Source organism: Heteronotia binoei, chromosome 18, assembly GCF_032191835.1.
Source record: "Heteronotia binoei isolate CCM8104 ecotype False Entrance Well chromosome 18, APGP_CSIRO_Hbin_v1, whole genome shotgun sequence".
NCBI lineage: Eukaryota > Metazoa > Chordata > Lepidosauria > Squamata > Gekkonidae > Heteronotia > Heteronotia binoei.
In genome coordinates this window covers 34,584,957-34,612,800 of record NC_083240.1, presented here as the reverse complement: position 1 = coordinate 34,612,800, position 27,844 = coordinate 34,584,957, and the positions used below count along the sequence as shown (strand labels likewise).

Genomic DNA, 27,844 nt, shown 5'->3' with positions numbered 1-27,844 from the left:
CCGCGAGTTCCGAGCGGCCCGCTTTCATGCAGGCTGACAATTCAGACGTGCAGCCTCTCCCCAGCTCCGCCCATTGTCGGCACCCTCGGAACAGAATGCTTAAAAGTACCCCACTGCGCATGAGCACTTCCTCGAGCACCTGCTCTGCTCTTTAGACTTATCCTCCCAGCCACTGGCTAGCAGCGCGATTGGTATACGTCAGTGCCGCTCAGTTCTGTGGCGCTTGATTGGTTTGACTCGGTGACGCTTGACGACTCCGCCCCTGGGCTTGGCTACTCTCCAGGGGGAAAGATGGCGGCCTCCGCCGAGGCAATGGATGCGGCAGGTGCGAATGGAGAACTGAGCCCCCCTTCCGGGTCTCGGGAGCGGGGAGGGAACGGAGAAGTCCGACCGCCTCCTAGCCAGAGCAAGGGCTTAGGGGTCCTGACGCTAGGCTGGGAGTGAATTCGGTCGGGACTGATGGATTTCGGATTGAATTCGATTTCTAGTTCAGTCTAAACGGGCGATGAAATCGCTGTGGCGCGCTTTGCCTCTTTTCAGCCGGCTGTTGTACTGTACTGCCTTTGTATTTTATGAGCATAAGAACTGCCATGCTGCTGGGTCAAAAGCCGGAACACAGAGGCTAAAGCAGGGGTAGCCAAACTGAGGCTCTTTCACACATATATTGTGTGGCTCTCAAAGATCCCACAGCCCCATCTGGCCAGCTTGGAGGAGGCATTTGTCCCTTTAAATCCCTTCTTCAAACCAAACCAGTCAACGGGGTGGGGGCTTGGGGAACACTTCTCCCTCCATTCCTCCTCTACCTTCCTCCCATCCTTTCTACCTTTTCCCCCTTTTCTTTCCACCTTTCTCTGTTGCTTCCTCATGTTCACGTCTCGCAGCTCTCAAACATCTGACATTTACAGTGCAATCCTAAGGAAAGTTATTCTAGTCTAAGCCTACTGAAATGAATGGGCTTAGACTGGAGTAACTGTCTTTAGGATTGTACTGTTATTCTGTGTGGCTCTTACGTTAAGCAAGTTTGGCTAAAGGTCCTCCTACTGTTGGCTCCCAAAACTGAATGTCAGAGGTAGACAGCCTCTGAACGTGGTGTTCTTGTTTAGACATTATGGCTAGTAGTCCTTGGTGGTGGATCTCTTTTTCATGCATTTGACCATACTTAGTTTAAAACCTTCTAAGATCTGCCCTCTCTGCTTCTCATTTGCCCTGAAAGCCTCTTCCGAGGTCACCATAAATTGGCCACACTTGACAGTGTTTTACCCACAAGGACACAAGATCTGCTTCCATTTTTCCCCGCCTTATCAAAAAAGCTGCAGGATCTTTAGGGTTTCTTAATAGAGAAGGTGTTCCGAACTCTTTGATCCCTTTCCTCTCTTTTGTTCCACAATATTTTTGTGGACATAGGGTGACCAGAACTGGACATGGTATTCCAAATAGGGCCACACCATAGCTCTATAGAAGGGTGTTACAACATAAGCTGTTTTATTTTCATCTATTTATCTGATAACTCCCAGCATGAAGCTTGCCTTTTTATTGCTGCTGGACATAGAGTTGACATTTTCATCTAGCTGTCCACTACAACCCAAGGTTTTTTTCCTGGTCACCTCAGCCCATCAGTATATATGTGAAGTTGGGTTCCAGTCCACTTTGGATCCAGGCTTGTTTTGGAAAGCAGCCCTAAGTAAGGCCATGTTGGTTGCTATGTGAGCAGCAGGCCTTGAATTCAGCAGGAGCTCACAGGAACGCAGCTCCTGAACCTTTCTAATGGTCCCTCCTCCCCCTCACCTACCTTGTCCATTGAGTAGTAGGTGCAGCTGCATAACAATCCCTGGATTAGGAGAGCAGAAGCCAGCTAGCCATCAGGAGCTTTGCCACACCCCCAGCAGCCCTCATTAACCCTTGGAGAACCCCACGGCACCCTTTCTCCACTTCTTATGTGATTTTTGGTGGCAGCTGGCTTACTGGCCTGTTGAATGGGGGTGGGGGCAGCCAAAGAGATCCCCAGGTGGGCAAGGTCTGCTTGGGTTGGCTGGATTTCTAGCCAGCCCAAGCAGGCCTCTCTCGCCTGGGTTTCTTGCGTCAGGTTGCTTTTGGCTGGTGGGGGTGGGCATATGCTAATGAGTTATGCTAATGAGCTCCACCACCTATTTTTCTACAAAATGACCTTGGGTGATGAACAGTAGCAGCAAGTGTTCACTATCAACTTAATGCAGTTGACTTTCAAGGCAATGGCTAAGATGCTTGACGCTTTATTTTTTCATGGACACTTAATTTTTTAAAGTCCTGTGCAATTTTGTACATTTTTCTGATTTTTAGGGGCTTTGATTAAACATCTGATGCCATATAATAGACCTCCAGTGTTGCTAGATGAAATTGACAGGTTCAGACTGGAAAGCTGATTTTTACATGCTGTATAAATGTATAGGATTCAATTCTACAAGACTTGGCAAGTCACAGTGCTCCATGTTCAGATGCTGTCTACCACTGTATTGGATGCTGGGCTCCAACAATGGCAGTGGAAGAGTTGTTGTTCTGAGAAAGTCTGCTGCAGCAAGGCCCTTGTAGTGTCTGGAGGTCTCTGCCAATGAAAGAATTGCTTCAGTGTATTGTGACATTATGATGGCCCAGTTTGGTGTAGTGGTGAAGTGTGCGGACTCTTATCTGGGAGAACCGGGTTTGATTCCCCACTCCTCCACTTGCACCTGCTGAAATGGCCTTGGGTCAGCCATAGCTTTTATAGGAGTTGTCCTGGAAAGGGCAGCTGCTGTAAGAGCTCTCTCAGCCCCACCTACCTCACAGGGTGTCTGTTGGGGGTGGGGAGGTAAAGGAGATTGTGACCGCTTTGAGATTCTGAGATTCAAAGTATAGGGCGGGATATAAATCCATTACCATCTTCTTCATCATCTTCTTCTTCCTTTCTTTGTGCCTGTCCAGAAAAGGCAAGAGGGAAGTACGCCGCCCTCTCCTTTGCTACCATTGCTGTTGTGGTGGGACTGCCCCTCTGGTGGAAAACAACAGAGACCAACCGGGCCTCGCTGCCTTACTCCGAGATCGCCAACCTGGACACCCTACTGGTTAGAGCAAGCCTTTTCCTCTCCCCTTGGGGGCTGGGGCCACAGCAAAGCCCCCCCCATCCACCCAAGCAGGGAGACCCTACTGGGTGGCAGCCTAGCAACAGAGGTGGTGGGGAGAATACGTGCGGAGGAAGAGCAGCCTTGCAGTGGTGCTTCTTCCAAGGGCTGCGCAGTGGATGTGTGGGGCTAGGGGAGTGGGAGGGTGCTGCTAACTTTGTGCATTCTGATTCAGTTCCAGCTGACAGTGCCGATCTCGGTTGTGTTTGCCAAAGGGACTTTGCTGGGGGACCAGGAGAGGAAGCTCCCCTTTAAAGAGAGTCAGGAGGCAGAGACTCCCTTAAACCGTAAGTCGGGGGAGGGGAGGGACTGCTCTGTGCCTTCTTGCAACGCCTGCTTCTCTTGGTTGCCGGGCACGTGATGCCTATGTAGAATTGTGAAAATGAAAACCGAAGGTGTTCAAAGGCGACGGTTAGATGTGAGTTCAATAGCATGTTGGAGAAGCCATGTTGGTTCAGATCAATGGCCCATCCAGTCCAACACTCTGGGTCACACAGTGGCCAAAAAAACCCAGGTGCCATCAGGAGGTCCGTCAGTGGGGCCAGGACACTAGAAGCCCTCCCACTGTTGCCCCCTCCTCAAGCACCTTAGAGACCAACAAGAGTTTCAGAGTACAGGCTTTGGAGAAGCGAAGGGAACTTGACTTTTGAAAGCTTATACCAGGGGAGGCTAAACTGTGGCTTGAGAGGCTCTTTCACACATATCATGTGGCTCTTGTAGCCCCCACTGCCTCATCAGCTGGCTTGGAGAAGGCATTTCTCTCTTTAAGTCATTTCTCCAAGCCAAGCCAGCCGGTGGCTTGGAGAATGCATTTAAAGTTGCTTTCTTTCCACCTCTTTCTCCCTCGTCCATTTATTTGCCTGCCTCCCTCTCTCCTTGCTTCCCTTCCTTTCAGCTCTCGGACATCTGACATTCATGTCTTGCGACTCTCAAACATCTGATGTTTATTCTATGTGGCTCCTAACGTTAAGGAGGTTTGGCCACCCCTGGCTTATGCCTTGAAACTCTTTGTTGGTCTTTAAGGTGCTCCTGGACTCAAATCTAATTGCTCTACTGCAGACCTAAAGAAGCCGAAGTGGCTCCATAAACAGCTCTCTGAAGACTTGAGAAATAATAAAAAAAAAAACTCCTTTAGGAATTGGAAGGAGGGCCTTATAACCAAGGAGGAATATAAACAAACCACCGGTGCTTATAGAGAAAAAGTTAGGAAAGCTAAAGCTCAGTATGAGCTTAGGTTGGCCAAAGATGCTAAAAACAACAAAAAAGGGTTCTTTTCTTAATAAGAATAAGAAAAAGAGCAAGGACACGGTAGGTCCATTGCAAGGGCAAGAAAAGTGAAATTGTAACTGGTAATGAAGAGAGGGCGGAACTGCTCAATTCCTACTTTTCCTCAGTCTTCTCTTCTGAGGGAAACGGTGCTCAGCATGGCAAAAACAGAACATATAAGGAGGGCATGAAGTTCCAACCTAGGATCAGCATAGGGGTAGTACATAAACACCTAGTTTCTTTAAATGAAACTAGGTCCTCAGGGCCAGATGAATTACATCCAAGGGTTCTAAAAGAGCTTGCGAATGTAATTTCTGAGCCTCTGGCTATTATTTGTGAGAATTCTTGGAGAACAGGAGAAGTGCCGGAAGATTGGAGTCGGGTGAACATTGTCCCCATCTTCAAGAAGGGGAAAAAAGACGATCCGGGTAACTACCAACCCGTCAGCTTGATGTCTGCACCTGGAAAAGTTTAGAACAAATCATCAAACAGTCGGTCCTGGAACATTTAGAAAGAATGGATGTGATTACTAAGAGCCAGCATGGTTTTCTCAAGAACAAGTCATGTCAGACTAACCTGATCTCTTTTTTTTTAGAAAGTGACTACCTTGCTGGATCAGGGGAATGCTGTAGACATTGTTTATCTTGATTTCAGTAAGGCTTTTGATAAAGTTCCACATACTATCCTTGTTGACAAGTTGGTAAAATGTGGTTTGGATCCTGTTACCGTTAGGTGGATCTGTAACTGGTTGACAGATCGCACCCAAAGAGTGCTTGTGAATGGTTCCTCATCCTCTTGGAGAGGTATGACAAGTGGAGTGCCTTAAGGATCTGTCCTGGGACCTGTTTTGTTCAACATCTTTATAAATGATTTGGATGAAGGCATAGAGGGAATGCTTATTAAATTTGTAGATGATACTAAATTGGGAGGGGTTGCAAACATAGAAGAAGACAGAAACAGCATACAGGATGACCTTGACAGGCTGGAAAACTGGGCTAAAACCAATAAAATGAATTTTAACAGGGATAAATGTAAAGTTCTGCATTTAGGTAGGAAAAATCCAATGCATGGTTATAGGATGGGGGAGACTTGTCTTAGCAGTAATATGTGCGAAAAGGATCTAGGGGTCTTAGTGGATCATATGCTGAACATGAGTCAACAGTGTGATGCGGTAGCTAAAAAGGCAAATGCAAATTTTGGGCTGTATCAACGGAAATATAGTGTCCAGATCACATGATGTGATGATATCGCTTTTCTCTGCTCTGGTAAGACCTCAGCTGGAGGTCAGTTGTGTTCAGTTTTGGGCACCACATTTTAAGAAGGATATAGACAAGCTGGAACGGGTCCAGAGGAGGGCAACAAAGATTGTGAGGGGTCTGGAGACTGTCCTATGAGAAAAGGTTGAAGGAGCTGGGGATGTTTAGCCTGGAGAGGAGGCAGTTGAGAGGTGATATGGTCACCATCTTCAAGTACTTGAAGGGCTGTCATATAGAGGACGGTGTGGAATTGTTTTCTGTGGCCCCGGAAGGTAGGACCAGAAGCAGTGGGCTGAAATTAAATCAAAAGAGTTTCTGGCTCAACATTAGGAAGAACTTCCTGACCATTAGAGCGATTCCTCAGTGGAACAGGCTTCCTCGGGAGGTGGTGGGTTCTCCTTCCTTGGAGGTTTTTAAACAAGGCTAGATGGCAATCTGACAGCAATGAAGATCCTGTGAATTTAGGGGGAGGTGTTTGTGAGTTTCCTGCATTGTGCAGGGGGTTGGACTAGATGACCCTAGAGGTACCTTCCAACTCTATGATTCTATGCCCAACATAGCTCCCCTCTGCAACTTGTTCCAAGGGGAGCGTGAGGCAGGATGGAAATCTTCTCTAATTTGTGGGATGTGAGGGCCCGATTTGCACTTGCAAATTGCAGCCTGAGACTGTTAGAATAATTATGATTATTGTATGGCAGTGTATCTAGTGCAGCCACTAGATCCTAAGATTGTCTGGCAGGTAGAGATTCTAAGTCTCTCAGCATTATGCACCACTAGGCGGCGAGCTAAACTTGTTTTTAAGGCAAGCAATGTTTCAGAGGTGGTTTGCTATTTATTGCCTGTCTTTGTGTCATGCCCCTGGTATTCCTTGGAGATCACCCATCCAAATAATAATCAAAGCTGACCCTGCTTAGCTTCCAAGATTTGATGAGATCAGGTTAGCCTGGGCCATCCAGGGTGAGGCACCTGAGGTTGCTTTCATCCAGGGAGGAGCAGCTCTGTGTGCACCTGGGCTGCCCTTGTGGGTCTCCTTCAGTAAAAGGGGAAGGGGCCTTTTCTTCCTTTTGAGGGAGAAGCTTAGTTTCTGCTGATCCCGATTCCAGTGGGATGTTGAGTTTGGCACAGGTATAAGACAAGGTGGGTATTGTTAACGGCGGCTCATAATTTTGACGGAAGACCAAGTTATCTGCACTCTCATTCCAGCGAAGACCAGCGTGACAGCCCGCTATCAGATATCCTATCGGCATGCCACTCCCCAGGAAGAACAGGCGCTGTCCCACGTCTCTGGAAAAGGTAAAAGCTCTGCTGGACATACCAGAGGGAAGGTGGTCTGTGGTAGAGGGAGGGTGCAGCTGGTCATATTCTCCCTGACCAGGCAAACAGGTGACACTAGGCACACTTAGATCTTAGTGCTCCATGGCTAGAAGTGCAACATAGACTTCGGAACGTTGACACCAGGGTTATGACACTTTTTGGTCCACCTGTCTCCCATGAAGCATTCAAAGCAGCAAAGAACATTAGCTTAGAAATACATAAACTCAGCAATTAAGAAAAAAACAACCGCCAGAGAATGCGTAACAAATCGACTAGCCAAATGGCTTCTGAAGCTGTTCGTGTGAGCTTGAATTTCCAGAAGTGTCTGGCTGTCCACCATCAGAGACAGAATGCAGGGCTAAGCCCGAGTTAACTCAGAATCCAGAGTCCAGCATTTCCTGCTTCTTTGAGGCACGCTTTTTGTCCCCAATGCCCATGGGAAGCAAGAGAGTGGTGCTACTGTGATGGCAGTGCTTCCATTGTGCTTGATGCCAGCTTGGGGGGGGGGGGGCAGTAGTGTCAGAGCAGATTTCTGGACCACAGGGAAGGAAGGCCTTCTGGAGGAGCTGGGAGACTGGCCCCTCTGTAGGGTGGCAGTGTGTGTGTGTGTGAGGGATCCTGAAAATAGGAGGGGTGCCCTTCCAAGAGGCCCCCCAAAAGATCGCTGGGCATCTTTAGTGAGACTTTGGACTTTCTTTCTTCTTTCCTGGCCAGGCACAGGTGACATGGTGCTGCCAGCCCAAGAGGCCCTGGCAGGTTCGCTCACCGTCTACGTGATACCTTCTAGTTCTCTGCTTTTGCCAAAGGTATGCCACCCTCACCTCTACGCCTGCCTCTAGTAATGGGAACTGCATTCTGTATTCAGCTATGGGAGAAGAAGAAGATGATATTAGATTTATATCCCGCCCTCCACTCCGAAGAGTCTCAGAGCGGCTCACAATCTCCTTTACCTTCCTCCCCCGCAACAGACACCCTGTGAGGTGGGTGGGGCTGAGAGGGCTCTCACAGCAGCTGCCCTTTCAAGGACAACCTCTGCCAGAGCTATGGCTGACCCAAGGCCATGCTAGCAGGTGCAAGTGGAGGAGTGGGGAATCAAACCCGGTTCTCCCAGATAAGAGTCCGCACACTTAACCACTACACCAAACTGGCTCTCCAGTCATAGGGTATGGCCTGAAAGGGACCCTGAGAGGTGCCACTTGGAAGAGAAACTGATGTGCTGGTCCGTTCACAGTTGTTATTTTGGATAGCTGAGTGGAACCTCCATGTTCAAAGGCAGTATGCAGGGGGCAGTCACCAAGGGAGGGCTGCCAGTTGGGTGTAGTGGTTAAGTGTGCAGACTCTTACCTGGGAGAACTGGGTTTGATTCCCCACTCCTCCACTTGCACCTGCTGGAATGGCCTTAGGTCACCATAGCTCTTGCAGGAGTTGTCCTTGAAAGGGCAGCTGCTGTGAGAGCCCTCTCAGTCCCACCCACCTCACAGGGTGTCTGTTGTGGGGGGAGAAGATATAGGAGATGGTAAGCCGCTCTGAGACTCTGTCCTTGAAAGGGCAGCTTCTGGGAGAGCTATCTCAGCCCCACCTACCTGACAGGGTGTCTGTTGTGGGGGGAGAAGATATAGGAGACGGTAAGCCGTTCTGAGTCTCTGATTCAGAGAGAAGGGCGGGGTATAAATCTACGGTCCTCCTCCCCCTCCCCCTTTGTGTCCTGTCTGTGAGCTGTCTGGAGGGAGGGTGGAATCTTTGCTTCCTGTTATGACTGTTAGTGGTGTTCTGGGAAGCTGTTGCAAAGCTTTGTCCGTTTTATGAGAAAGCACGTTGCAGTCCCTTCTTGACCTGGGAAGAGTCCTGAACGTGGGGATTGCATCTGGCATGTGATCTGCAGGTGGCGCTGTTGGGGCTCAAGGTGTTTATGTTGTACTCAGAAGATAGGGCAAAGCTGCCCCTCGTATTTGGCTTTGCTTCCTCCGTGCCTTTGTGTTGTGTGCATTCACTTTAGTGCACATTTATTTGTGGCTCATGCATTCACACCGATCTGAAAAGTAGATGTTAGAAGTCACATGGGTGCTGGGCTCTTTTTTCTAGCAAGAGCTCCTCCGCATATTAGGCCACGCCCCCTGTCGTAGCCAAGCCTCTTGGAGCTTACAGTAGGCCCTGTACTAAGAGCCCTCTAAGCTTTTGGAGGATTGGCTGCATCAGGGTGGCACGGCCTAATATGCCGAGGAGCTCCTGCTAGAAAAAGAGTATGCATGGTTTGGACTGACTGCAATTGTGGTGCATCTTTCTTTTTGCAGGAGACCACTATGTACATCGGCAAGCACCGCAGTGCTGTCATCCGGGCCCCGCAAGGCGCAGCGGACGTGCTGGCAGCTGTGGGCGCGCAAATACAGCAGGTGACCCGGGTCATGTCCTTCTCAGCTGAGTCCATCACAGGGGCCCTTTCTGACCGCATGCCCATCCTCCAGCCGGGTACCGAGTGGAAGCGGCCCTTCAAATCCAGCTTAGGTAGGGCTTAAAATGGCTCTTCAGGAGAAGGAGCAGACCTTGCGTTGCAGGGCTGCAAAGCTCCAAATCTTGGGACCGGGTGGCTGTTGCAGCTTGGGGGGGCTTTGCCCTCCCACCTTTCCTCCTGCCCACACCTCACATTCAGTCCCCAACATCACTGGTTGCATGATTCACAAATGCTGGATGTTGAGCTTTGACATTCACTGGGGTTTTAAGCCTGGAGGAGATGGAATTTCCAAAGCTGTCTGCTCTACGTGAATATCCCCAGGGCTGGATGCAGACTGAATTGGTGATTTCCAGCAGTTTCCTTTTCTCACTGCAGACCCCGCCCCTGGTATCATTCCTCTTGTCCCCCCACCCTGGAGAACTGCCCTGGGCATATCAGTGGGTGGTAAGCGGGAGAAGAGAGGCAGGATGATTCTGTTCCACTGATGGAAAAAACGTTTAGTTTGGCTCCAACCCTCTCTTTAGTTTAGTCTCTTTCTTATATAGCACCCACAAGCACGGATATTCAGGGCTGGCCCTAGGCAAGGGTAACTTCTGGCACCCTAGGCAAGGGTAACTTCTGGTCCCCCTCCCTGCATTGATAATGTCACCAAGTCACACGGGGGCATCCAATTTGGCACCCCCAGAAGTCTGGCGCCCTAGGCAATTGCCTAGCTTGCCTAGCGGCAGGGTCGGCCCCGCTCACGTTATTATTTTTGCTCCAGTTTCCCTTTTGTCATGCAGAGCTATTCCCATTAAAATGCATGCTCCCCCCACCCCTGAATTATTTTTCTCTTCATAGCATCTAAATGTAAATAGAATCGTAAGCAATGGCAGATGCAGCTGAAGCAAACAGAGACAGGTGAACTGCAGAATCAGAATCAGGCAGAAAGCCATCGGTTCAACATTGGTTTTGTGCAACCGCCTGACTGCAGGGCTTTTCTGACTGCATCTGTTCCCTGCCCACATCAGTCCACAGCAATGCTCCCTCTAAGCCAGGGGTGGCCAAACTTGCTTAACGTAAGAGCCACGTAGAGTAAATGTCAGACCTTTCAAATGTACTGTGGCGGAAATAAAAATGCAATCATTTAAGCGGCTTTCTTTTTGGTACTTAAACTCCAACAAAGCTGGCACATATGCTACCCACAGTGAAACCTCTTTGTTGGGAAAACTGTGGATCTCATTGTCATTCATTCATTCATTCATTCATTCATTCATTCATTCATTCATTCATTCATATATATATATATATTTATATTTTGGCCACTGTGTGACACAGAGTGTTGGACTGGATGGGCCATTGGCCTGATCCAGCATGGCTTCTCTTATGTTTTTATGTTGAGCTCTCTGCCCTAAGTTACGTGGCTTTTGGGAGAAAATTTTGGAAAAAATTAAAGAAATTACTAATGTCACTATTGCTCCTGATCAACTACTGATAACTGGGGGGGCTTGATTCTACACTTCCATTGCATAAAAAAGAGACGGTCTCCTTCCTTTTATCAGCTGCTCGCTCTGCTGTGGCCATCAGATGGAAATCTACTAAATCTCCTGATCTAAACCTCTGGCACAAGAAACTCTGGAGCACTTATATTATGGCCAAAATCTCTGACAATATTAACCAACTAGAACGTGCTTTCTGTTCTTCCAACTTCTATGCTGCAGGGGTGGCCAACGGTAGCTCTCCAGATGTTTTTTGCCTACAAATCCCATCAGCCCCAGCCATTGGCCATGCTGGCTGGGGCTAATGGGAGTTGTAGGCAAAAAACATCTGGAGAGCTACCATTGGCCGCCCTTTAGTTTCCTATTCTAGAATATCTCATTTCACAAGAAGTTATTCCAGATATAGTTAATGACCTTTCTTTGTGGTAGTGTTTACATTTTGGCTAACAAAGTGATTTAGAGGTCAAAAATACAGGGATTTTCAGTACAATTATATTTTCATTTCTTATTTCTAAATTTGATTGTATTTATGGTTCAGTTGTCATATATTATTGATTATTTGTAAATGTTTTTGGGTTATCTGCAATAAGTACAATGTGATATCATACTATATCAGTTCTTCATCTCATATCTGTATTCTATATATTATGTAAAATGATATTTGAAAGAATAAATGTCAGAAGTTGGAGAGGCACAAGGCAGACAGGCAAGTAGATGAGGGGAGGGGGGAGATGTGGAAAGAAAGCAACTTGAACTTTGAATGCATTCTCCAAGCTCTTGGCTGGCTTGTCTTAGAGAAGTGATTTAAAGAGAGAAATGCCTTCTCCAAGCCAGCTGATGGGATGGTGGGGGCTTTGAGAGCCACACAATGTGTGTGAAAGAGCCACATGTGGCTCCTAAGTCACAGTTTGGCCTGCTCTAAGCTGTGGAGCCTTGTGAGCAAAAATTCTAGTTTCTGAGCTATCGCCATTAAAATTATGAGCGAGCGACTTGGCAGCTGCATAAATTAGTTTGCTCTGGGACCATTTTTTCCCTGAGCTAAGACAAAAATGTCTGAGCTGGAGGCTGAAAATCTGTGAGCTAGCTCACACTAACTCGGCTTAGAGGGAACACTGGTCCACAGGAGATGCCCAAAGACCGACATCTGAAACATTCAGCAATCGACCAGCAAATTAAAAAAGTGAAATTTCAGGTGTTTCCAAATTATGAATTTGAGGAGCGGAGGATGCCATCTATTCCTCCAGGGCAAGGCTGGCAGTTCCAGTGGAGGTGGCTACTGACCTGGGCGACTCTGGTGCCCCTAACTCAGGGTTGCCTGCCCCTGCCTTGAGCCACTGGAGGGTTCCTCAACGTGGTGCCCTTGGGAACTGTGGCACCTGCTGACACCTTTCTAGGTTCTGTCAAATGTTTGGAGAAAGTGGGTGAGGCTGGGTGCTTCTGCCCAGCAGATACTGATTGGCAGGTTTTTTAAAAAAAAAATTGTTTCAGCAGCCGCCGCCATCGCAGCCCAAGGGTATTCACGGTGTGACTAAATGCGAGCTATGTGTATGCAAGAAAATAGTTTTAAATGGTGTATTCATTTTGAAAGGCATCCTGCTAAACAGGGACTTCAGCCTGACGTTTTGAAGAGTCCCTGTTGTTCACGGTGTCACTCCCAGTCACTTTGCGGTTGGCTTCCCCTCCTGCGGCAGCCGTTTTGTACTTGCGCCCACCACCCTATGTCAGAATTACAGAGGTACCCACAGGCTCAAAAAAGTTTGGAGGCCTCGATCCAGGGTCCCTCCCAATTTTGTGTCTGGAGCTCCTGGGGACTGAACTTGCGTCTTTCTGCAGCCAGTTTGGTGCAGTGGGCAAGAGCAGCAGACTCTTATTGGGGAGAACGGGGTTTGATTCTCCGCTCCTCTGCATGCAGCTGCTGGTGTGACCTTGGGTCAGTCACAGTTCTCTCGGAGCTGTTACGTCAAGAGCAGTTCTCTCAGCCACCCTTACCTCACAGGGTGTCTGTTGTGGGGAGAGGAAGGGAAGACGATTGTAAACTGTTCTGAGACTCCCGACTGAAGCACGGGGTATAAATCCAATCCCTTCCTCCCTCCTTTCCTTCCTCCTCCTCCTCGTCGGTGCTCAACACCTCAGACATAGGGAGGGGCTGGCAACAAGACCAGGGGGCTGCGTCACCCCCACTCCTTCGTCAAGGACAAGAAAAACGAGCTGCCGCTTCCTTCCCATGCAGGGTACGAGATCACTTTCAGCTTGCTGAATCCCGATCCCAAAGCCCACGACGTCCACTGGGATATTGAAGGAGCCATCCGTCGCTACGTGGAGCCCCTCCTGGGCAAGCTGAGATTGCTGGCGGAGATCTCCGTGGATTCCCAAGTGAGTCCTGGGTCTAGGAGGCTATGGGGGTCCCAGGTAGGGGCTCAGCAGGGGACGTTGTCATCTACAACGAAAGTGCTTGTTTTCCGTTCCTCTCTCCAGATCCTCTACTATGCAGCACTGGGGGTCGTGCCCCGCTTCGATGCATCTTCCTCCAGCTACATACTCAGTGCCCACAGCCTGCCCCATGTTATTAACCCTGTGGAAGCCAGGCTGGGTAAGCCCCTCTCATTTCTGCCTCGGCGGGACCGCTGCATTTTTTTTTTTTTTACCATAGAACAGAAACACGCTGGTTGAGACAAATGTACTGGAGAAGGATGTTCAGACTTCTTTGGGCATCTGTGCTTTGTCCGCTCCCAAGGCCTGAGCGGTAACTATATTGGGATTGGAAAAATACCGCCCCTCCCTCCCTAAAGCAGATTGGTTGTCAACCTAGGGAGGAAACCCTGTGCAGTTTGGCTCGCTTACTTGAGTCATCTGAAAACCTCTTCTCTCTCTGAGGGTGGAGTTCCTGTATACACAGGCGTCTTGTCTAGCTGCTTCACCCTTCCTTCTGCGGACAGCTTGGTGTGGAGAGCCAGTTTGGTGTAGTGGTTAAGTGTGCGGACTCTTATCTGGGAGAGCCGGGTTTGATTCCCTACTCCTCCACTTCCACCTGCTAGCATGGCCTTGGGTCAGCCATAGTTCTGGTAGGAGTTGTCCTTGAAAGGGCAGCTGCTGTGAGAGCCCTCCCCAGCCCCACCCACCTCACAGGGTGTCTGTTGTGGGGGAGGAAGGTAAAGGAGATTGTGAGCCGCTCTGGGACTCTTTGGAGTGGAAGGTGGGATATAAATCCAATATCTTCTTCTTCTTTCTGAAGTCTCTGAGAAAGGTTCCTCCCCACCAACCCAGTTCCCAGAGAATGCCTCACTGATGCTGCCGGGGGCCGCAGCTTGGTCCTTTAGTCTGCAAATATGTGCTGAGTTACAGCTGCCACCACAGTGAGCCACGGCACAACTCCTGAGGTTGGAGGCACAACCCCCAGCGGCCTCTTACTTCCTTAGAGATGCTAAGGAGACGCGCTGAGGCTGGGCCTTTGCACTCTGCTCCTGAGCTGCTTCTTTTCTAGGCAGCCTGCTGATGACCCATAGCCATGATCAGTTTGGTGTAGTGGTTAAGTGCACGGACTCTTATTTGGAGAACCAGGTTTGATTCCCCACTCCTCCACTTGCACCTGCTGGAATGGCCTCGGGTCAGCCGTAGCTCTTGCAGGAGTTGTCCTTGAAAGGTCTGCTTCTCGGAGAGCCCTCGCAGCCCCAGCCATCTCACAGGGTGTTTGTTGCGGGGGGGAGAAGGCAAAGGAGATTGTGACCACTCTGAGAAGCTTAAGATTCAGAGTATAGGGCGGGATATAAATCCAGTATCATCTTCTTCAGAGGGTTGGCCTGGGACCTCTGCCACGTTGGCATTTGGCCTTGTCGAGGCAGCCACCAGGCCGTTTCCTTCCTCTCGTGGATCTGCTTTTGGAATAGCGTGGGTCTCGCCTGCCTGCTGACAGGGTGCATTGCTCTCTTCATCTGTGCCAGATTCAGAGTATAGGGCGGGATATAAATCCAGTATCATCTTCTTCAGAGGGTTGGCCTGGGACCTCTGCCACGTTGGCATTTGGCCTTGTCGAGGCAGCCACCAGGCCGTTTCCTTCCTCTCGTGGATCTGCTTTTGGAATAGCGTGGGTCTCGCCTGCCTGCTGACAGGGTGCATTGCTCTCTTCATCTGTGCCAGGTTCCAGCGCCGCCTCGCTCTACCCCGTGCTCAACTTCCTGCTGTACGTCCCGGAGCGTTCGCACTCGCCTCTCTACATCCAGGACAAGGACGGTGCTGCTGTGCCCACCAACGCTTTCCACAGCCCACGCTGGGGTGGGATCATGGTGAGGAGGGCTGGGGCTACTGGAGGTGCCTCCCAAACATCTAGCCGGTTTGGTGTAGGGGTTAAGTGGGCGGACTCTTATCTGGGAGAGCCGGGTTTGATTCCCCACTCCTCCACTTACAGCTTCTGGAATGGCCTTGGGCCAGTCACAAGTTCTCTCAAAGCTGTTCCTCTCAAGAGCAGTTTCAGCCAGAGCTCTCTCAGCTCCACCTACCTCACAGGGTGTCTGTTGTGGAGGGAGAAAATACAGGAGATTGTAAGCCGCTGTGAGACTGATTCCAAGAGAAATGCAGGGTATAAATCTGCAGTCTTCTTCTTCTATCAAGGGCCTTCGTGCTGTGTTGGAACTTACCTGGGCATCGCTAGCTGATCTCCTGTGCTCTCCTGGTGGCAAAGAATAATCCATTAGAGCAGGGGTGTCAGACTCATTTGTTATGGGGGCCAGATCTGACATAAATGAGACCTTGTTGGGCTGGGCCATATCAGGTTGGCCTGGCCACATGCGTACCTATTTAAGATTAGGTAGCAGAGATATAAACTTTATAGAGGACACAGACGAATACAATTAAATATTTTTTTTAAAAAATTTAAAACATGATTAATATATTAGCACTCATTGGTCTTAAAGGTGCTTTCTTTATATTTCTCCCGTGGGATCCAGGAATCTGGGCAAAGGAAGCTCTGGCTCTTTCCTTCCTTCCCCACGGGATGGGGGGCAGGGAGGGGCCTCAGCCAATAGAAGGAAGAGAGGCTTGGCTCAGTAGCTCTGCCATGTGATTGAGAAGCTCTGCCTTCCTCCTTTCCTCCCAAGGGAGGAGCCTCAGCCAATGGAGAAAACTGAGGTTTTGCTCTGTGGATGCTGTGCGATTGAGCAAGCCTTGCAAAGCCAGTTGTTATGCGGAGGAAGCAAGAGAGAGCGAGAAGGAAGCAGATGACAGCCAGTTGCTCGGGGGCCTGATAGGAGCCCTTCGGGGACCTGATTCTGATCCAGGCTGCATGTTTGACACCCCTGCATTAGGGAGCAGTTTCTTGGGAGGAAGGCACTCCTCCTCTCGAGAAGGGCTTATTTTCCACAACGTGTTTGCAACCAAAAAAGAACTGCTCAAATCAGCAAGAACAAAAACCATACCAGCAAGCTGATACGTCCAAAACGTCACTGTTATTATTCTTTGCAAAATTAATATCTCACCTTTCTGCCCTTACATGGTACAATTACATTGTAAAACCATTGCAATCACCGTCGTCGATCCCCCCAAAACATACATTGTTAGAACAATTTTTAAACAAATTAAAAAGCAGGGTTCAAACACATGCAAAGCAAAAACGTTGTTTAGGCCCTGACCTGGATAGCCACGACAAGCCCGATCTCATCAGATCTTGGAAGCAAAGCAGGGTCAACTCTGACAAGAACTTGGATGGGAGACCTCCAAGGAATACCAGCAGTCAGGAGGGCAGGGGCAGGCTTTATTCAGCCACCTCCCTGAATATCCTCCAGGCCCCCAGTAGAGGTCGCCATGGCTCCCAGGTGCATGCAGGCACACACACACAAGTACAAAAAAATAGGAGGGAAGGATCATTGAGGGAATACCAAAGAAAAAAAAGTCTTCACCCACTAATGGAAGATCGCAACAGAAGGGAACTGACAAATCTCCCTGGGGAGAGAGTTTCAGAGCTTTGGTGCCATCTCCGAAAAGGTCCTCTCCCAGTTGGGCTTTGTCTGTCACACGACTGTCTGCTGCCTGTCCGGAAGTCCTGCTATAACAAGACAGTTGGCAATCCCATGAAAGGTCAGACAGCTGCTGCCTGGGCCTGCTCTGCAGATCGTGTCTGTTGCAGCGGTGGCCTGCTTTGCACCAAGAGTATGGCACATCTTTGCCTCTGCTCTTGCCTGCTGAGAGGGATGGGTATCGTTGATGGACAGAGAAGAAGAACTGCAGATTTATACCCCGCCCTTCTCTCTGAATCAGAGACTCAGAGCGGCTTACAATCTCCTATATCTTCTCCCCCCACAACAGACACCCTGTGAGGTGGGTGGGGCTGAGAGGGCTCTCACAGCAGCTGCCTTTTCAAGGACAACCTCTGCCAGAGCTATGGCTGACCCAAGGCCAGAGGATGTCCCTGGTCATTTAAAACTCTCACTGCTCTTTCTGGTAGAGCAGCCAAGATGGAGAACTTTCTTCAGCTGTCCCCAAGACCAGGCACATCCCAAGTTTCCTTGGGAGAAGCAGTTCCTCTCCACAGTGCCTTGGCTTCTGAACATGATCTCTTGGTCTTGAGGTGTTGCCTCTTTCTTTCTTTCTTTCTTTCTTTCTTTCTTTCTTTCTTTCTTTCTTTCTTTCTTTCTTTCTTTCTTTCTTTCTTTCTTTCTCTCTCTCTTTCTCTCTCTCTTTCTCTCTCTTTCTCTCTTTCTCTCTCTTTCTCTCTCTTTCTCTCTCTTTCTTTCTCTCTCTCTCTTTCTCTCTCTCTCTCTCTTTCTTTCTTTCTTTCTTTCTCTCTCTCTCTCTATTTCTCTCTCTCTTTCTCTCTCTCTCTTTCTCTCTCTTTCTCTCTCTTTCTCTCTTTTTCTCTCTCTCTCTCTCTTTTTCTTCCTTCCATACAAGAAATTTTTTATTATTTTTTTAAAAGTACATCAGTAAACGGTATTTTAAGAATTAAGCAGTTCAAACAAACAAATAGCTGCCACTTGAGTCACATAAATACAAGGCTAACAATAATCTAATATGCCAGATGCAATTATGTAATATCTTGCTGCTATGAATACAGGTATATTTAAAGTAAGAGAGCACGCTGCACACAATGAAGTAAACATGAATGATCTATAACCAAACAAGGGTACAAAGAACAGACCAAAACAAAATAAATGTTTTAAGTAAAGCTTAACAAACCAAGAAGAGACAAGGAGATCAAGCAGGTGAAAATAAAGTACAGCTAACAGAGAGATTCCTCCTGCGGGAGAGTAGAAGAACGGAGAGAAAAATCAAAATTCCAATGCAATAGCGGTTTCCGATTTGCAAAGAAGGGAAGAATCTGGCTTTGACAGTGAAAGGGAGGTCTGAGAACTAACCAGCTTATTTAGGATAAAAAATTCCCATAGTTTGGGCGCCCAAGCTTGAATAGAAGGGGGAATCAGACTTTCTCCAGTTTAACACAATAGCGTATTTAGCAGCAGTGAATATTAAAGAGGTGAATTCACGCTGAGGCTCAGCAATGCGCAGGTCACCCCAACTATTTAGAAGAATAATCTCTTGCTTTTTTTCTCTCGCCAGGTGTACAACGTCGAGCCAGAGGCAGCCAATGAGACTTCCTTCCCAAGGCGGGTGGATGTGGACATGGCTCGGGTGATGGAGGTCTTTCTGGCCCAGCTACGGTAAGTGCCTTTTGTGGCTGGTTCCTCGTAACTGTGGCTGATGCTACTCGCTGGAGGCTGGCAGGTAGGAAGCATCTTCTCTTCTTTGAGATGAAGGAGAAGCATTGAACATATGAACATACGAAGCTGCCTTCTACTGAATCAGACCCTGGGTCCATCAAAGTCAGTATTGTCTACTTAGACTGGCAACAGCTCTCCAGGGTCTCAAGCTGAGGTTTTTCACACCTATTTGCCTGGACCCCTTTTAGTTGGCGATGCCGGGGATTGAACCTGGGACCTCCTGCTTCCCAAGCAGATGATCTACCACTGAGCCACCGTCCCTCCATTCTGGTGTTTCGGGTTCTCGGGAGTTTCAGTGTAGAAATTTTCCAAATAAATAAATTCCTGGCCCAATATTTTTTTTTTTTTCCTGAGGCCTTGGCTACAGAAAAAAGGTAAAGGTAGTCTCCTGTGCTAGCACCAGTCAATTCCGACTCTGAGGTGACGTCGCATCACGATGTTTTCACGGCAGACTTTTTACGGGGTGGTTTGCCATTGCCTTCCCCAGTCGTTACACTTCCCCCCCAGCAAGCTGGGTACTCATTTTACCGACCTCGGAAGGATGGAAGGCTGAGTCAACCTCGAGCCAGCTACCTAAACCCAGCTTCTGCTGGGATCAAACTCAGGTCATGAACAGAGCTTAGGACTGCAGTACTGCAGCTTTACCACTCTGCGTCAGGGGCTCTTTTGGCTACAGAAGCCAGTAGTAAAATAGTCTCCTCTGTGCTTTCCATTACAATTGCTCTTTGCAGTTGACTGTTACGAAAAGTGGGTTCCCTCAATCTTAAAAATACTTCTTTACATGTATATAGTTAACTCGGGGAACGTACTATCCCAGACTATAGTGATGGCTGCTATAATAGTTGGCTTCAAGAGATGATTAGACCAGGGGTGTCAAACTCATTTGTTATGAGGGCCGGATCTGAAATACATGAAACCTTGTTGGGCCAGGCCATGCGTATAGCAGAGACATAAACTTTATAAAAGATACAGACAAACACAATTAAATTTTTTTTTTTTTTAAACCCTTTAAAATAAAATATGCTTAAAACATTAGCACTTGTTGGTCTTAATGGTGCTTTCTTGGTATCTCTCCCATGGGGTCCAGGGAACTGGGCAAAGGAAGCTCTGGCCCTTTCCTTCCTTCCCCAGGGGCCAGGAGGGGAAGGAGCCTCAGCCAATAGAAGAAAGAGAGGCTTGGCTCAGTAGCTCTGCTGTGTGATTGAGAGAGCCTGGCAAAGCAAGCTGTTCCTTTCTCCCCAAGGGAGAAGCCTGAGGCAAATGAGAAAATAAAAGCTTTGCTCTGCAGCTCCTGTGCAATTGAGCAAGCCTGGCAAAGCAAGCTGCGATGCAGAAGGAAGCAAGAGAGAGGGAGAAGGGAGCTTGAGGGCATGAAAGGAGCCTTCCAGGCTCCTGATTCGGCCCCCAGGCCACATGTTCGACACCGCTGGATTAGACAAACATATGCATGACAAGTGGTCCATCAAAGACTGCTAACTGTAATGACCAAATGGAACCTCCATATTCAGAGACAGTATATCTTCAAATTCCAGTTTCTGAAGATTAATAGGAGGCTTTGTGTATTCCTGCTTATGGACAGAGCTTCTAAAAATTTTAAAGCCATGAGGGGAAAGGGTTTTTTCCCCCCCGTTTTCCCCCTGAGGTGGGAAAGCAGAAATTTTTGGGGACATTGAAATGCATGCAGTACTTACTTTCTTATCAAACCTAAACCTATTTTACCGCTTTAACAACTTAAAATGCACTTTTTATAACTTAGCATATATAGTGATAGTTAGCATATTTATGGAACGGGAGGTGCCTTAGATTCCTGCAAGCCGAATTGCGAGTATATTCAGCCCATCAGGGAGTGGCAGACTGCTGCACCCTAAACTACTTAAGCACACGTGTCTTAGTTTTTGGCACCTGAGAAGAGGGGTGGTGGGGAGGGAAGCATTTGAAAATACAAACCACCAGTTTTGTTATAAGGAAAAGAAAACATGTGGACAGAATCACGGAAGAACTAGCTGCGTATTTAGATTTGGATTTAAACTTCATAGCACTGAAACGACTGAAATGTATTATCATTGAAATGTACTATTGCACATGAGTTGCTGCCACAATTATTCACACGTATACCTTCAAGGGTATGTGTATGCTTCAAATATTCATGATATGTTTATGCTGAAAATATGCATGATACATATTTTGAATGAGCAAAATCGGGTTTTAAAAAGCATTTCGTTCATTACAGTCTGGTGTAGTGGTTGAGTGTGCGGACTCTGACCTGGGAGAACTGGGTTTGATTCCCCACTCCTCCACTTGCAGCTGCTGGAATGGTCTTGGGTCATCCATAGCTTTCATAGGAGTTGTCCTTGAAAGGGCAGCTGCTGTGAGAGCCCTCTGAGCCCCACCCACCTCACAGGGTGTCTGTTGTGGGGGAGGAAGATAAAGGAGATTGTGAGCCGCTCTGAGACTCTTGAGTGGAGGGTGGAATATAAATCCAATGTCTTCTTTTTCTTCTTCTCTTTTAGGCATTCAGCCAAAATGTTTCCCTGGGCGTTTAACTTGAGATTTTCTCTTTTTTAGTGGTTGTTTTTATGGCCAGATTTTAGCCTGAAGGCTGCTTAATGAATACTGTTTTAGGTCGCTGAAGGTGGTTTACAGGCATCTTCTACACGAGAGATATTGAACTCATTTGAGGGCCGGATCTGTCATAAATGAGACCTTGTCGGGCTGGGCTGTGTGTGTCATAAAATGTAATGCCAGGTAGTGGAGATATAAACTTTATAAAGGACACAAACACAATTGAAATATTGTTTTAAAGCTTTAAATAAAACATGCTTAAAAGATTAGCACGGAAGCAGAGAGAAGGGTGCTCCAAAGAGTGACGAGAAGAGCACAAAAGATTTGCGGATGTTCTCTCCCCTCATTGGTGGATCTGTATAATATGGGATGTAAAAGGAAGATACAAATGATCCTAAGGGACCCTTCACATCTGGGCCATTTGCTATTTGAGATCTTGCCGTCAGGTAGACGATATAGAGTGTTGAAGGCTAGGACAAACAGATTTAAGGACAGTTTCTATCCAAGTGCTGTGGTTAGGTTAAATGCAGGGTTATGAAGGATTATCTGTTTTAGATGTATTTAAATGGTTTAAATGGTTTTAATGGTTTTATGAATGTTTATCTGTTTTAGATGTATTTAAATGGTTTAAATGGTTTTAGATGTATTTAAATGGTATGAATATGAATATGTGTGTTTGATGTGTTGGTATGTTTGTGGAAAAGCACCTCATTTCGTTGCTCTCTTTTTGTGGAGAACAATGACAATAAATTTATCTATCTATCTATCTATCTATCTGTCTGTCTGTCTGTCTGTCTGTCTGTCTGTCTGTCTATTAACAGTTTCTGATAATTGAAGGAAGCAAGAGAGGGAGAAGGAAGCGGACTTGCTCGTGGGTCTGATAGGAGCCTTCCGGGGGCCCGATTTGGCCCCTGGGCTGTGTGTTTGACACCCCTGTTCTATGCCCCTAGTGGGCCCTTGGCTGGTTTTACTATTGGTAATTTTACTATTTCTTTTTATGATTTTACAGTTGTGTAGTTTTTAACGTCTCGAGCTGCCTCGAGCAGGTTTCCAGCAAGGTAGCAGGTCCATGTTAAATAAATAAAGCTCCGTGCAACTCAAACGTTTGCACACTCGGCCCCTTAATCCAACAAAAGACAATCCTCCATTAATTCAGTTCAGCCTTGCACAAGCGATGATGCTCCTATCCTGCCCAAAGCATCCGGAGCAACCCTTCCCACCACACCTGCAGGGCGGCCTCTTCCAGCAGGCCCTGCGTTGGAGGGCTCTGACGCCAAGCCGCCCTTTCTCTTGCCCGTCCCCTCTCCTCAGGTTGCTGTTTGGGATCCTGCCGGTGCCCCTTCCAGAGGGGACCCTGTTGGAAAGCTTTGAGAACGAGGGCCTCTCCGCCTGGGAGCTGGATCGCCTCCTGTGGACCCGCGCTGTTGAGAACGTAGCCACTGTGGCCACCACCTTGACTTCATTGGCTCAGCTGCTGGAGAAGATAAGCAACATCGTCATCCAGGACGATGTGGCATCGCAGGTAAGGGGCAAGTGGAGGGAGGCAGCAAAGCAGGTTCCGGGCTGCTGTCACAGGGCACTGGGATTCTTCTGTGCTGCTAATACACTGATGTGCTCTTTTCTACTGTTTGTTCAGCTTCATTCTCTCTGGTTTGCTTCCCCCTGGTTCTCTTGTCTCCCACTCAACCACCCCATCACTTTGTTCATTTCCCCCTTTCTGTTGCTCCCCTGCCTGAGGTCCATCTAATTCCTTAAGAACATAAGAGAAGCCATGTTAGATGAGGCCAATGGCCCATCCAGTCCAACACTCTGTGTCACACAGGGGCAGAAAAACCCAGGTGCCATCAGGAGGTCCACCAGTGGGGCCAGGACACTAGAAGCCCTCCCACTGTGCCTCCCCCAAGCACCAAGAATACAGAGCATCCCTGCCCCAGAGAGAGAATTCCAACAATACGCTGTGTGCTAATAGCCACTGATGACCACTGCTCCATATACTTATCCAATCCTCTCTTGAAGCTGGCTATGCTTGTAGCCGCCGCCACCTCCTGTGGCAGTGAATTTTATATGTTAATCACCCTTTGGGTGAAGAAGTACTTCCTTTTATCAGTTCTAACCCGACTGCTCAGCAATTTCATTGAATGCCCACAAGTTCTCGTATTGTGAGAAAGGGAGAAAAGTACTTCCTTCTGCTGGAGGACTTTTATGCTCGCCTTTCTGAACTTCAGTTTGTCCCACCTTCTTATCTTGCACATGTCCCATCATGTGTTACAAGTTATAAGACTGCGGTTTTCTCCTCCTCGATTGTAGCATCACCCCTTCTAAGGAAAAGTCTTACTTGGATGAGCTTTTAAGAAGAAGAGCCCTGCTGGGTCAGACCAGGGGTCCATCTGGTCCAGCATCCTGTCTCACACAGCGGCCAACCAGTTCCTCTGGAGGGCCCACAACAGGGCAGAGAGGCCAAGGCCTTCATAAGAACACAAGAAGAGCCCTGCTGGATCAGACCAGGGGTCCATCTAGTCCAGTATCCTGTCTCACACAGCAGCCAACCAGTTCCTCTGGAGGGCCCACAACAGGGCAGAGAGGCCAAGGCCTTCATAAGAACACAAGAAGAGCCCTGCTAGATCAGACCAGGGGTCCATCTAGTCCAGCATCCTGTCTCACACAGAGGCCAACCAGTTCCTCTGGAGGGCCCACAACAGGGCTGAGAGGCAGAGGCCTTCCCTTGATGTTACCTCCAGAGGTTTAGTGCCTCTGAATGTGGACATTCCCCTTCGTCACCATGGCTAGTAGCTGCTGATAGACATCTCCTCCATGAATCTATCCCCTTTTAAAGCTGTTTATTCCTGTGGGCATCACTATATCCTGGGGTGGCCAAACTGTGGCTCTTTCGCGCATATTGTGAGGCTCTTGAAGTGCCAACGGCTCTGTCAGCTGGCTTGGAGAAGGCATTTGTCTCTTTAAACCGCTTCTCCAAGCCAAGCCAGCCAGCAGCTTGGAGAATGTATTTAAAATTAAAGTTGCTTTTTCCCCACCTCTCCTTCCCCGATCTATTTTCCTTCCTTCCTTTCTTCCTCCCTACCTCCCTTCCTGTCCTGCGGCTCTCAAACATCTGACATTTATTCTATGTGGTTCTTATGTTAAGCAAGTTCGGCCCCTTCTATATCTTCTGGCAGTGAATTCCACGTTATAATCACTCTCTGCATGAAGTTATATTTCCTTTCGTCCTTTTGATACCTTGGCGGTAGAAAGTCACTGTAGATTTATAGCAACTCTGTAGGGGTTTCAAGGCAAGAGACTTTCAGAGGTGGTTGTGCCATCGCCTGCCTCTGCATAGCAACCGGAAAGCCATGTTGGGAAAGGCCAATGGCCCATCCAGTCGAACACTCTGTGTCACACAGTGGCCAAAAAACCAGGTGCCATCAGGAGGTCCGCCAGTGGAGCCAGAACACTAGAAGCCCTCCCACTGTTGCCCCACCAAGAATACAGAGCATCACTGCCCCAGACGTAAGACCATAAGAGCAGCCATGTTGGATCAGGCCAGTGGCCCTTCCAGTCCAATGCTCTGTGCCATCAGGAGGTCCACCAGCAGGGCCAGGACACTAGAAGCCCTCCCATTGTTGCCCCCCCCCCCCCAAGCACCAAGGATAGAGAGCATCACTTGCCCCGGACAGAGAGTTCCATCTATTCTTTGTGGCTAATGAGTGTGTGGGTGACAAAGTCAGTCCACTTATCTTAATTCTGCACCAAAAACCATTGGGGTAAGAACCTTATTTTCCCACTTTCAACACCATTTTGGTTTCAAAGGAAAGTCGGTTTACCATCAGGCAGGTCCTAAACCCACACACAAGAGTCTAGCCTTCCTGCGATCACACCAGGAGAGTGCTTCAAAGGCTTTTTGCTCTTGAGAGCTGGAATGTCTCACTCTTTTTTTGATTGCCATTTTTCTTTGATATTTTTATCTTTGCCTAGTTTTTTAGGGAATCTATAATTTATAGGGATTTAATGAGAAGGGAGCACTCCCTGGAGAAGATCCTGATGCTAGGAAAGACAGAAGGCGAAAGAAGAAGGGGATGGCAAAAGATGGAGATGGCTGGACAGCATTGCTGATGTAGCTAACACGAATTTGAACAGACTTCGGAGGATGGTGGAAGACAGGAGGGCCTGGCTTGACTTTGTGCATGAGGTCGCAAAGAGTCGGACTCGACTGTGCGACCGAACAACAAAAAGATTTATAGAGACAGAATTGCATTGTCTTTCTGGGTTTAAAAATACTCTGGTCTGGCAGTCTTGCAAACTGAAACCCACACACCTACGTACAGTAGTTATTGGAATATTGCTGACCTAGGAGAAGGGGTGGGGGGCTAGGAGACGTAGGGATGGGGGCGGTTTAAGAGGCCACCTTGAGAATATATTATCTGCAGCAGCTCCTTCTATGATGGAAGAAACACTTTTTCAGAAACCTGCAACTAGGTGGTGATGAGAGAGATTATTATTCACAAGGAGTAGGCCAGAATCCTGACCAAAAGAAAACATTTATTATTATTATTTACATTTAATGAATTGCCGTATCCTGGCTAGCGCCAGGCTCAGGGCGACGTACAACAGTAAAAAAAAAATACACACATATATAAAATCAATTACATTAAAAAATTACAAACTCTGATGGCGTCTTTAAAGTGCTCTTAGTCATCACATCAGGGATGGGGGGATCCCCCCCAAGAGGGGGTGGAGAAGAAAAGGTCATGCAGGAGACCTGGGTTCAGATGTTCACACAGCTGTAGCACTTATCTGGTGCCCTCAACTCTGCCATCCTCTCAGTCTAGCTGACATCACAAAGCATTGTAAAGTTACAATGAGGGCGAGAGAGAGAGGCTAGTTTCTGTCGCCTCAAGCTCTCTCGCTGTTGTCTTTCCTCCTCCCAAAGCCAACGTGGTGTAGACGTTAAACAGCGTGGACTCTAATCCGGGAGAATAAAGTTTGATTCTCCACTTCTCCACACACAGCTGCTGGGTGACCTTGGATCAGTCCCAGTTCTCTCAGAGCTCACTCAGCCCCACCTACCTCGCAGGGTGTCTGTTGTGGGGAGGGGAAGGGAAAGGAGATTGCAAGCCGCTCTGAGATTCCGAGTGAAGGGCAGGGTATCAACAGAATCTCATCTTCTCTTCTCCTTCGCCTCTTCCCTCCTGCTCAGGTGTACCGTGCCGTGGAGTCGGCCCAGAAGGCGCTGCAGGACTTGGGCACGGGCCACCTGGAGTCTGCCTTCCTGGCCAGCAAAGAGGCCATCATGTCCTCCGAACGGGCCTTTTTCGACCCCTCCCTCCTGCACCTCCTGTATTTCCCCGACGACCAGAAGTTCGCCATCTACATCCCCCTCTTCCTCCCCATGGCCGTGCCCATCCTGCTGTCCCTGGCGAAGATCCTGCGAGAGGCCAGGCGGAACAAGAAAGTGGAGAAAGAGGCCACCAAAACGGACTGAGCGGCTCCCCTCGACTCTTGGGCATGCTGTGGTTTTGGAGAGTTGTGGGAATGCTGAAGGGCAGAGGCTGGGGGTGGGGGCAGCACTCTCTCCCTCGAAGGGGAGTCGAGGGGCACCAGGCAGACTAGTACGGCTTAACCACTGACGCCTCTGCTAGTCTCTAAGAGGGAAATATCCCGGAGCAGGGAAACTAGCTTAGCCTGTACCGGAGGGGGACAGGCCTTCTGGGGAGGGGGCTTTGCTGGCACTCCTGTGATTTGCTGCTGCTGGGAGAGTTATGGGGTGGGAGGGCTGGCTCCTTCCCAGACCCCCAGAGTCACAAGTGAAAGGTGCTTGGTGCATAGGTGCTTGTACAAGAGGACCTGCCTTGGGTGTGGGTGGGCGTGAGGCATTTCCCAGCCCCCTCCCTCTCTCGAACTCCTCCAGGAACTGGCTGGCTCTTGGCCTAATCCTGCCTGCTTGCCTGGATGATCTGGACCTGGGAGGGAAGGGGGCGGGCGGCCTCTCCTGTATGCACTACCTTGGGTCCTCAATAAAAGTCCCACTGTCTGGAAGCCTCATTGGTCCCTACTCCTTTCCAGTCTCAGTGTTGGGGGTCAACCTGGGGAGGGAACATGTGTATCTCCAAAGGTGCACTGAAAGAGAGGATGCCACTGCCGCCGTGTTCCCGCTAAGCCGAGTTCGCGCGAGCTGGCTCACAGATTTTTAGCCTCCGGCTCACACCTTTTTGTCCTAGCTCAGGAAAAATGACCCCAGAGCGCAATAATTTACGCAGCCGCTCACAGCTTTAATGTCAGTCGCTCACAAAGTGGAATCTGCTCGCAAGACTGTAGCTTAGAGGGGAACATTGCCTACTAACGTTTTGCTCCAGGGAAGATTCAGAAGTGGGTAAGCGGGATGTAGGAGCCCTATGGCGCAGTGTGGTAAAAGCTGCAGCACTGAGCTCTCTGCTCATGACCTGAGTTCGATCCTGGCGGCAGCTGGGTTCAGTGGCCGGTTCAAGGTTGACTCAGCCTTCCAAGGTCGGTAAAAAAAGGGCCCAGCTTGCTGGGGAAAGTGTAGATGACTGGGGAAGGCAGTGGCAAACCACCCCGTAAAAATGTCTGCCATGAAAACAACGAGATGCGACGACGGAAACGACTGGTTCTTGCACAGGGGGATTACCTTTTTACCTTTAAACGGGAAGGTTAAGCCTTGCTGGCGTTT

General features: G+C 48.6%; 1 protein-coding gene across 1 annotated transcript; it reads left to right on the top strand.

Annotated features, from left to right (window-relative positions):
- Window positions 1-222: 222 nt before the first annotated feature.
- Window positions 223-27,192, top strand: PIGS (phosphatidylinositol glycan anchor biosynthesis class S). The gene is made up of 12 exons (XM_060259146.1): window positions 223-325; window positions 2,935-3,074; window positions 3,307-3,418; window positions 6,857-6,946; window positions 7,682-7,773; window positions 9,259-9,469; window positions 13,125-13,267; window positions 13,370-13,484; window positions 15,029-15,174; window positions 18,440-18,540; window positions 22,474-22,684; window positions 26,354-27,192. Exons 1-12 carry the CDS (start codon window positions 292-294, stop codon window positions 26,636-26,638), a joined length of 1,680 nt encoding a protein of 559 aa, XP_060115129.1. The 5' UTR covers window positions 223-291; the 3' UTR covers window positions 26,639-27,192.
- Window positions 27,193-27,844: the final 652 nt, after the last annotated feature.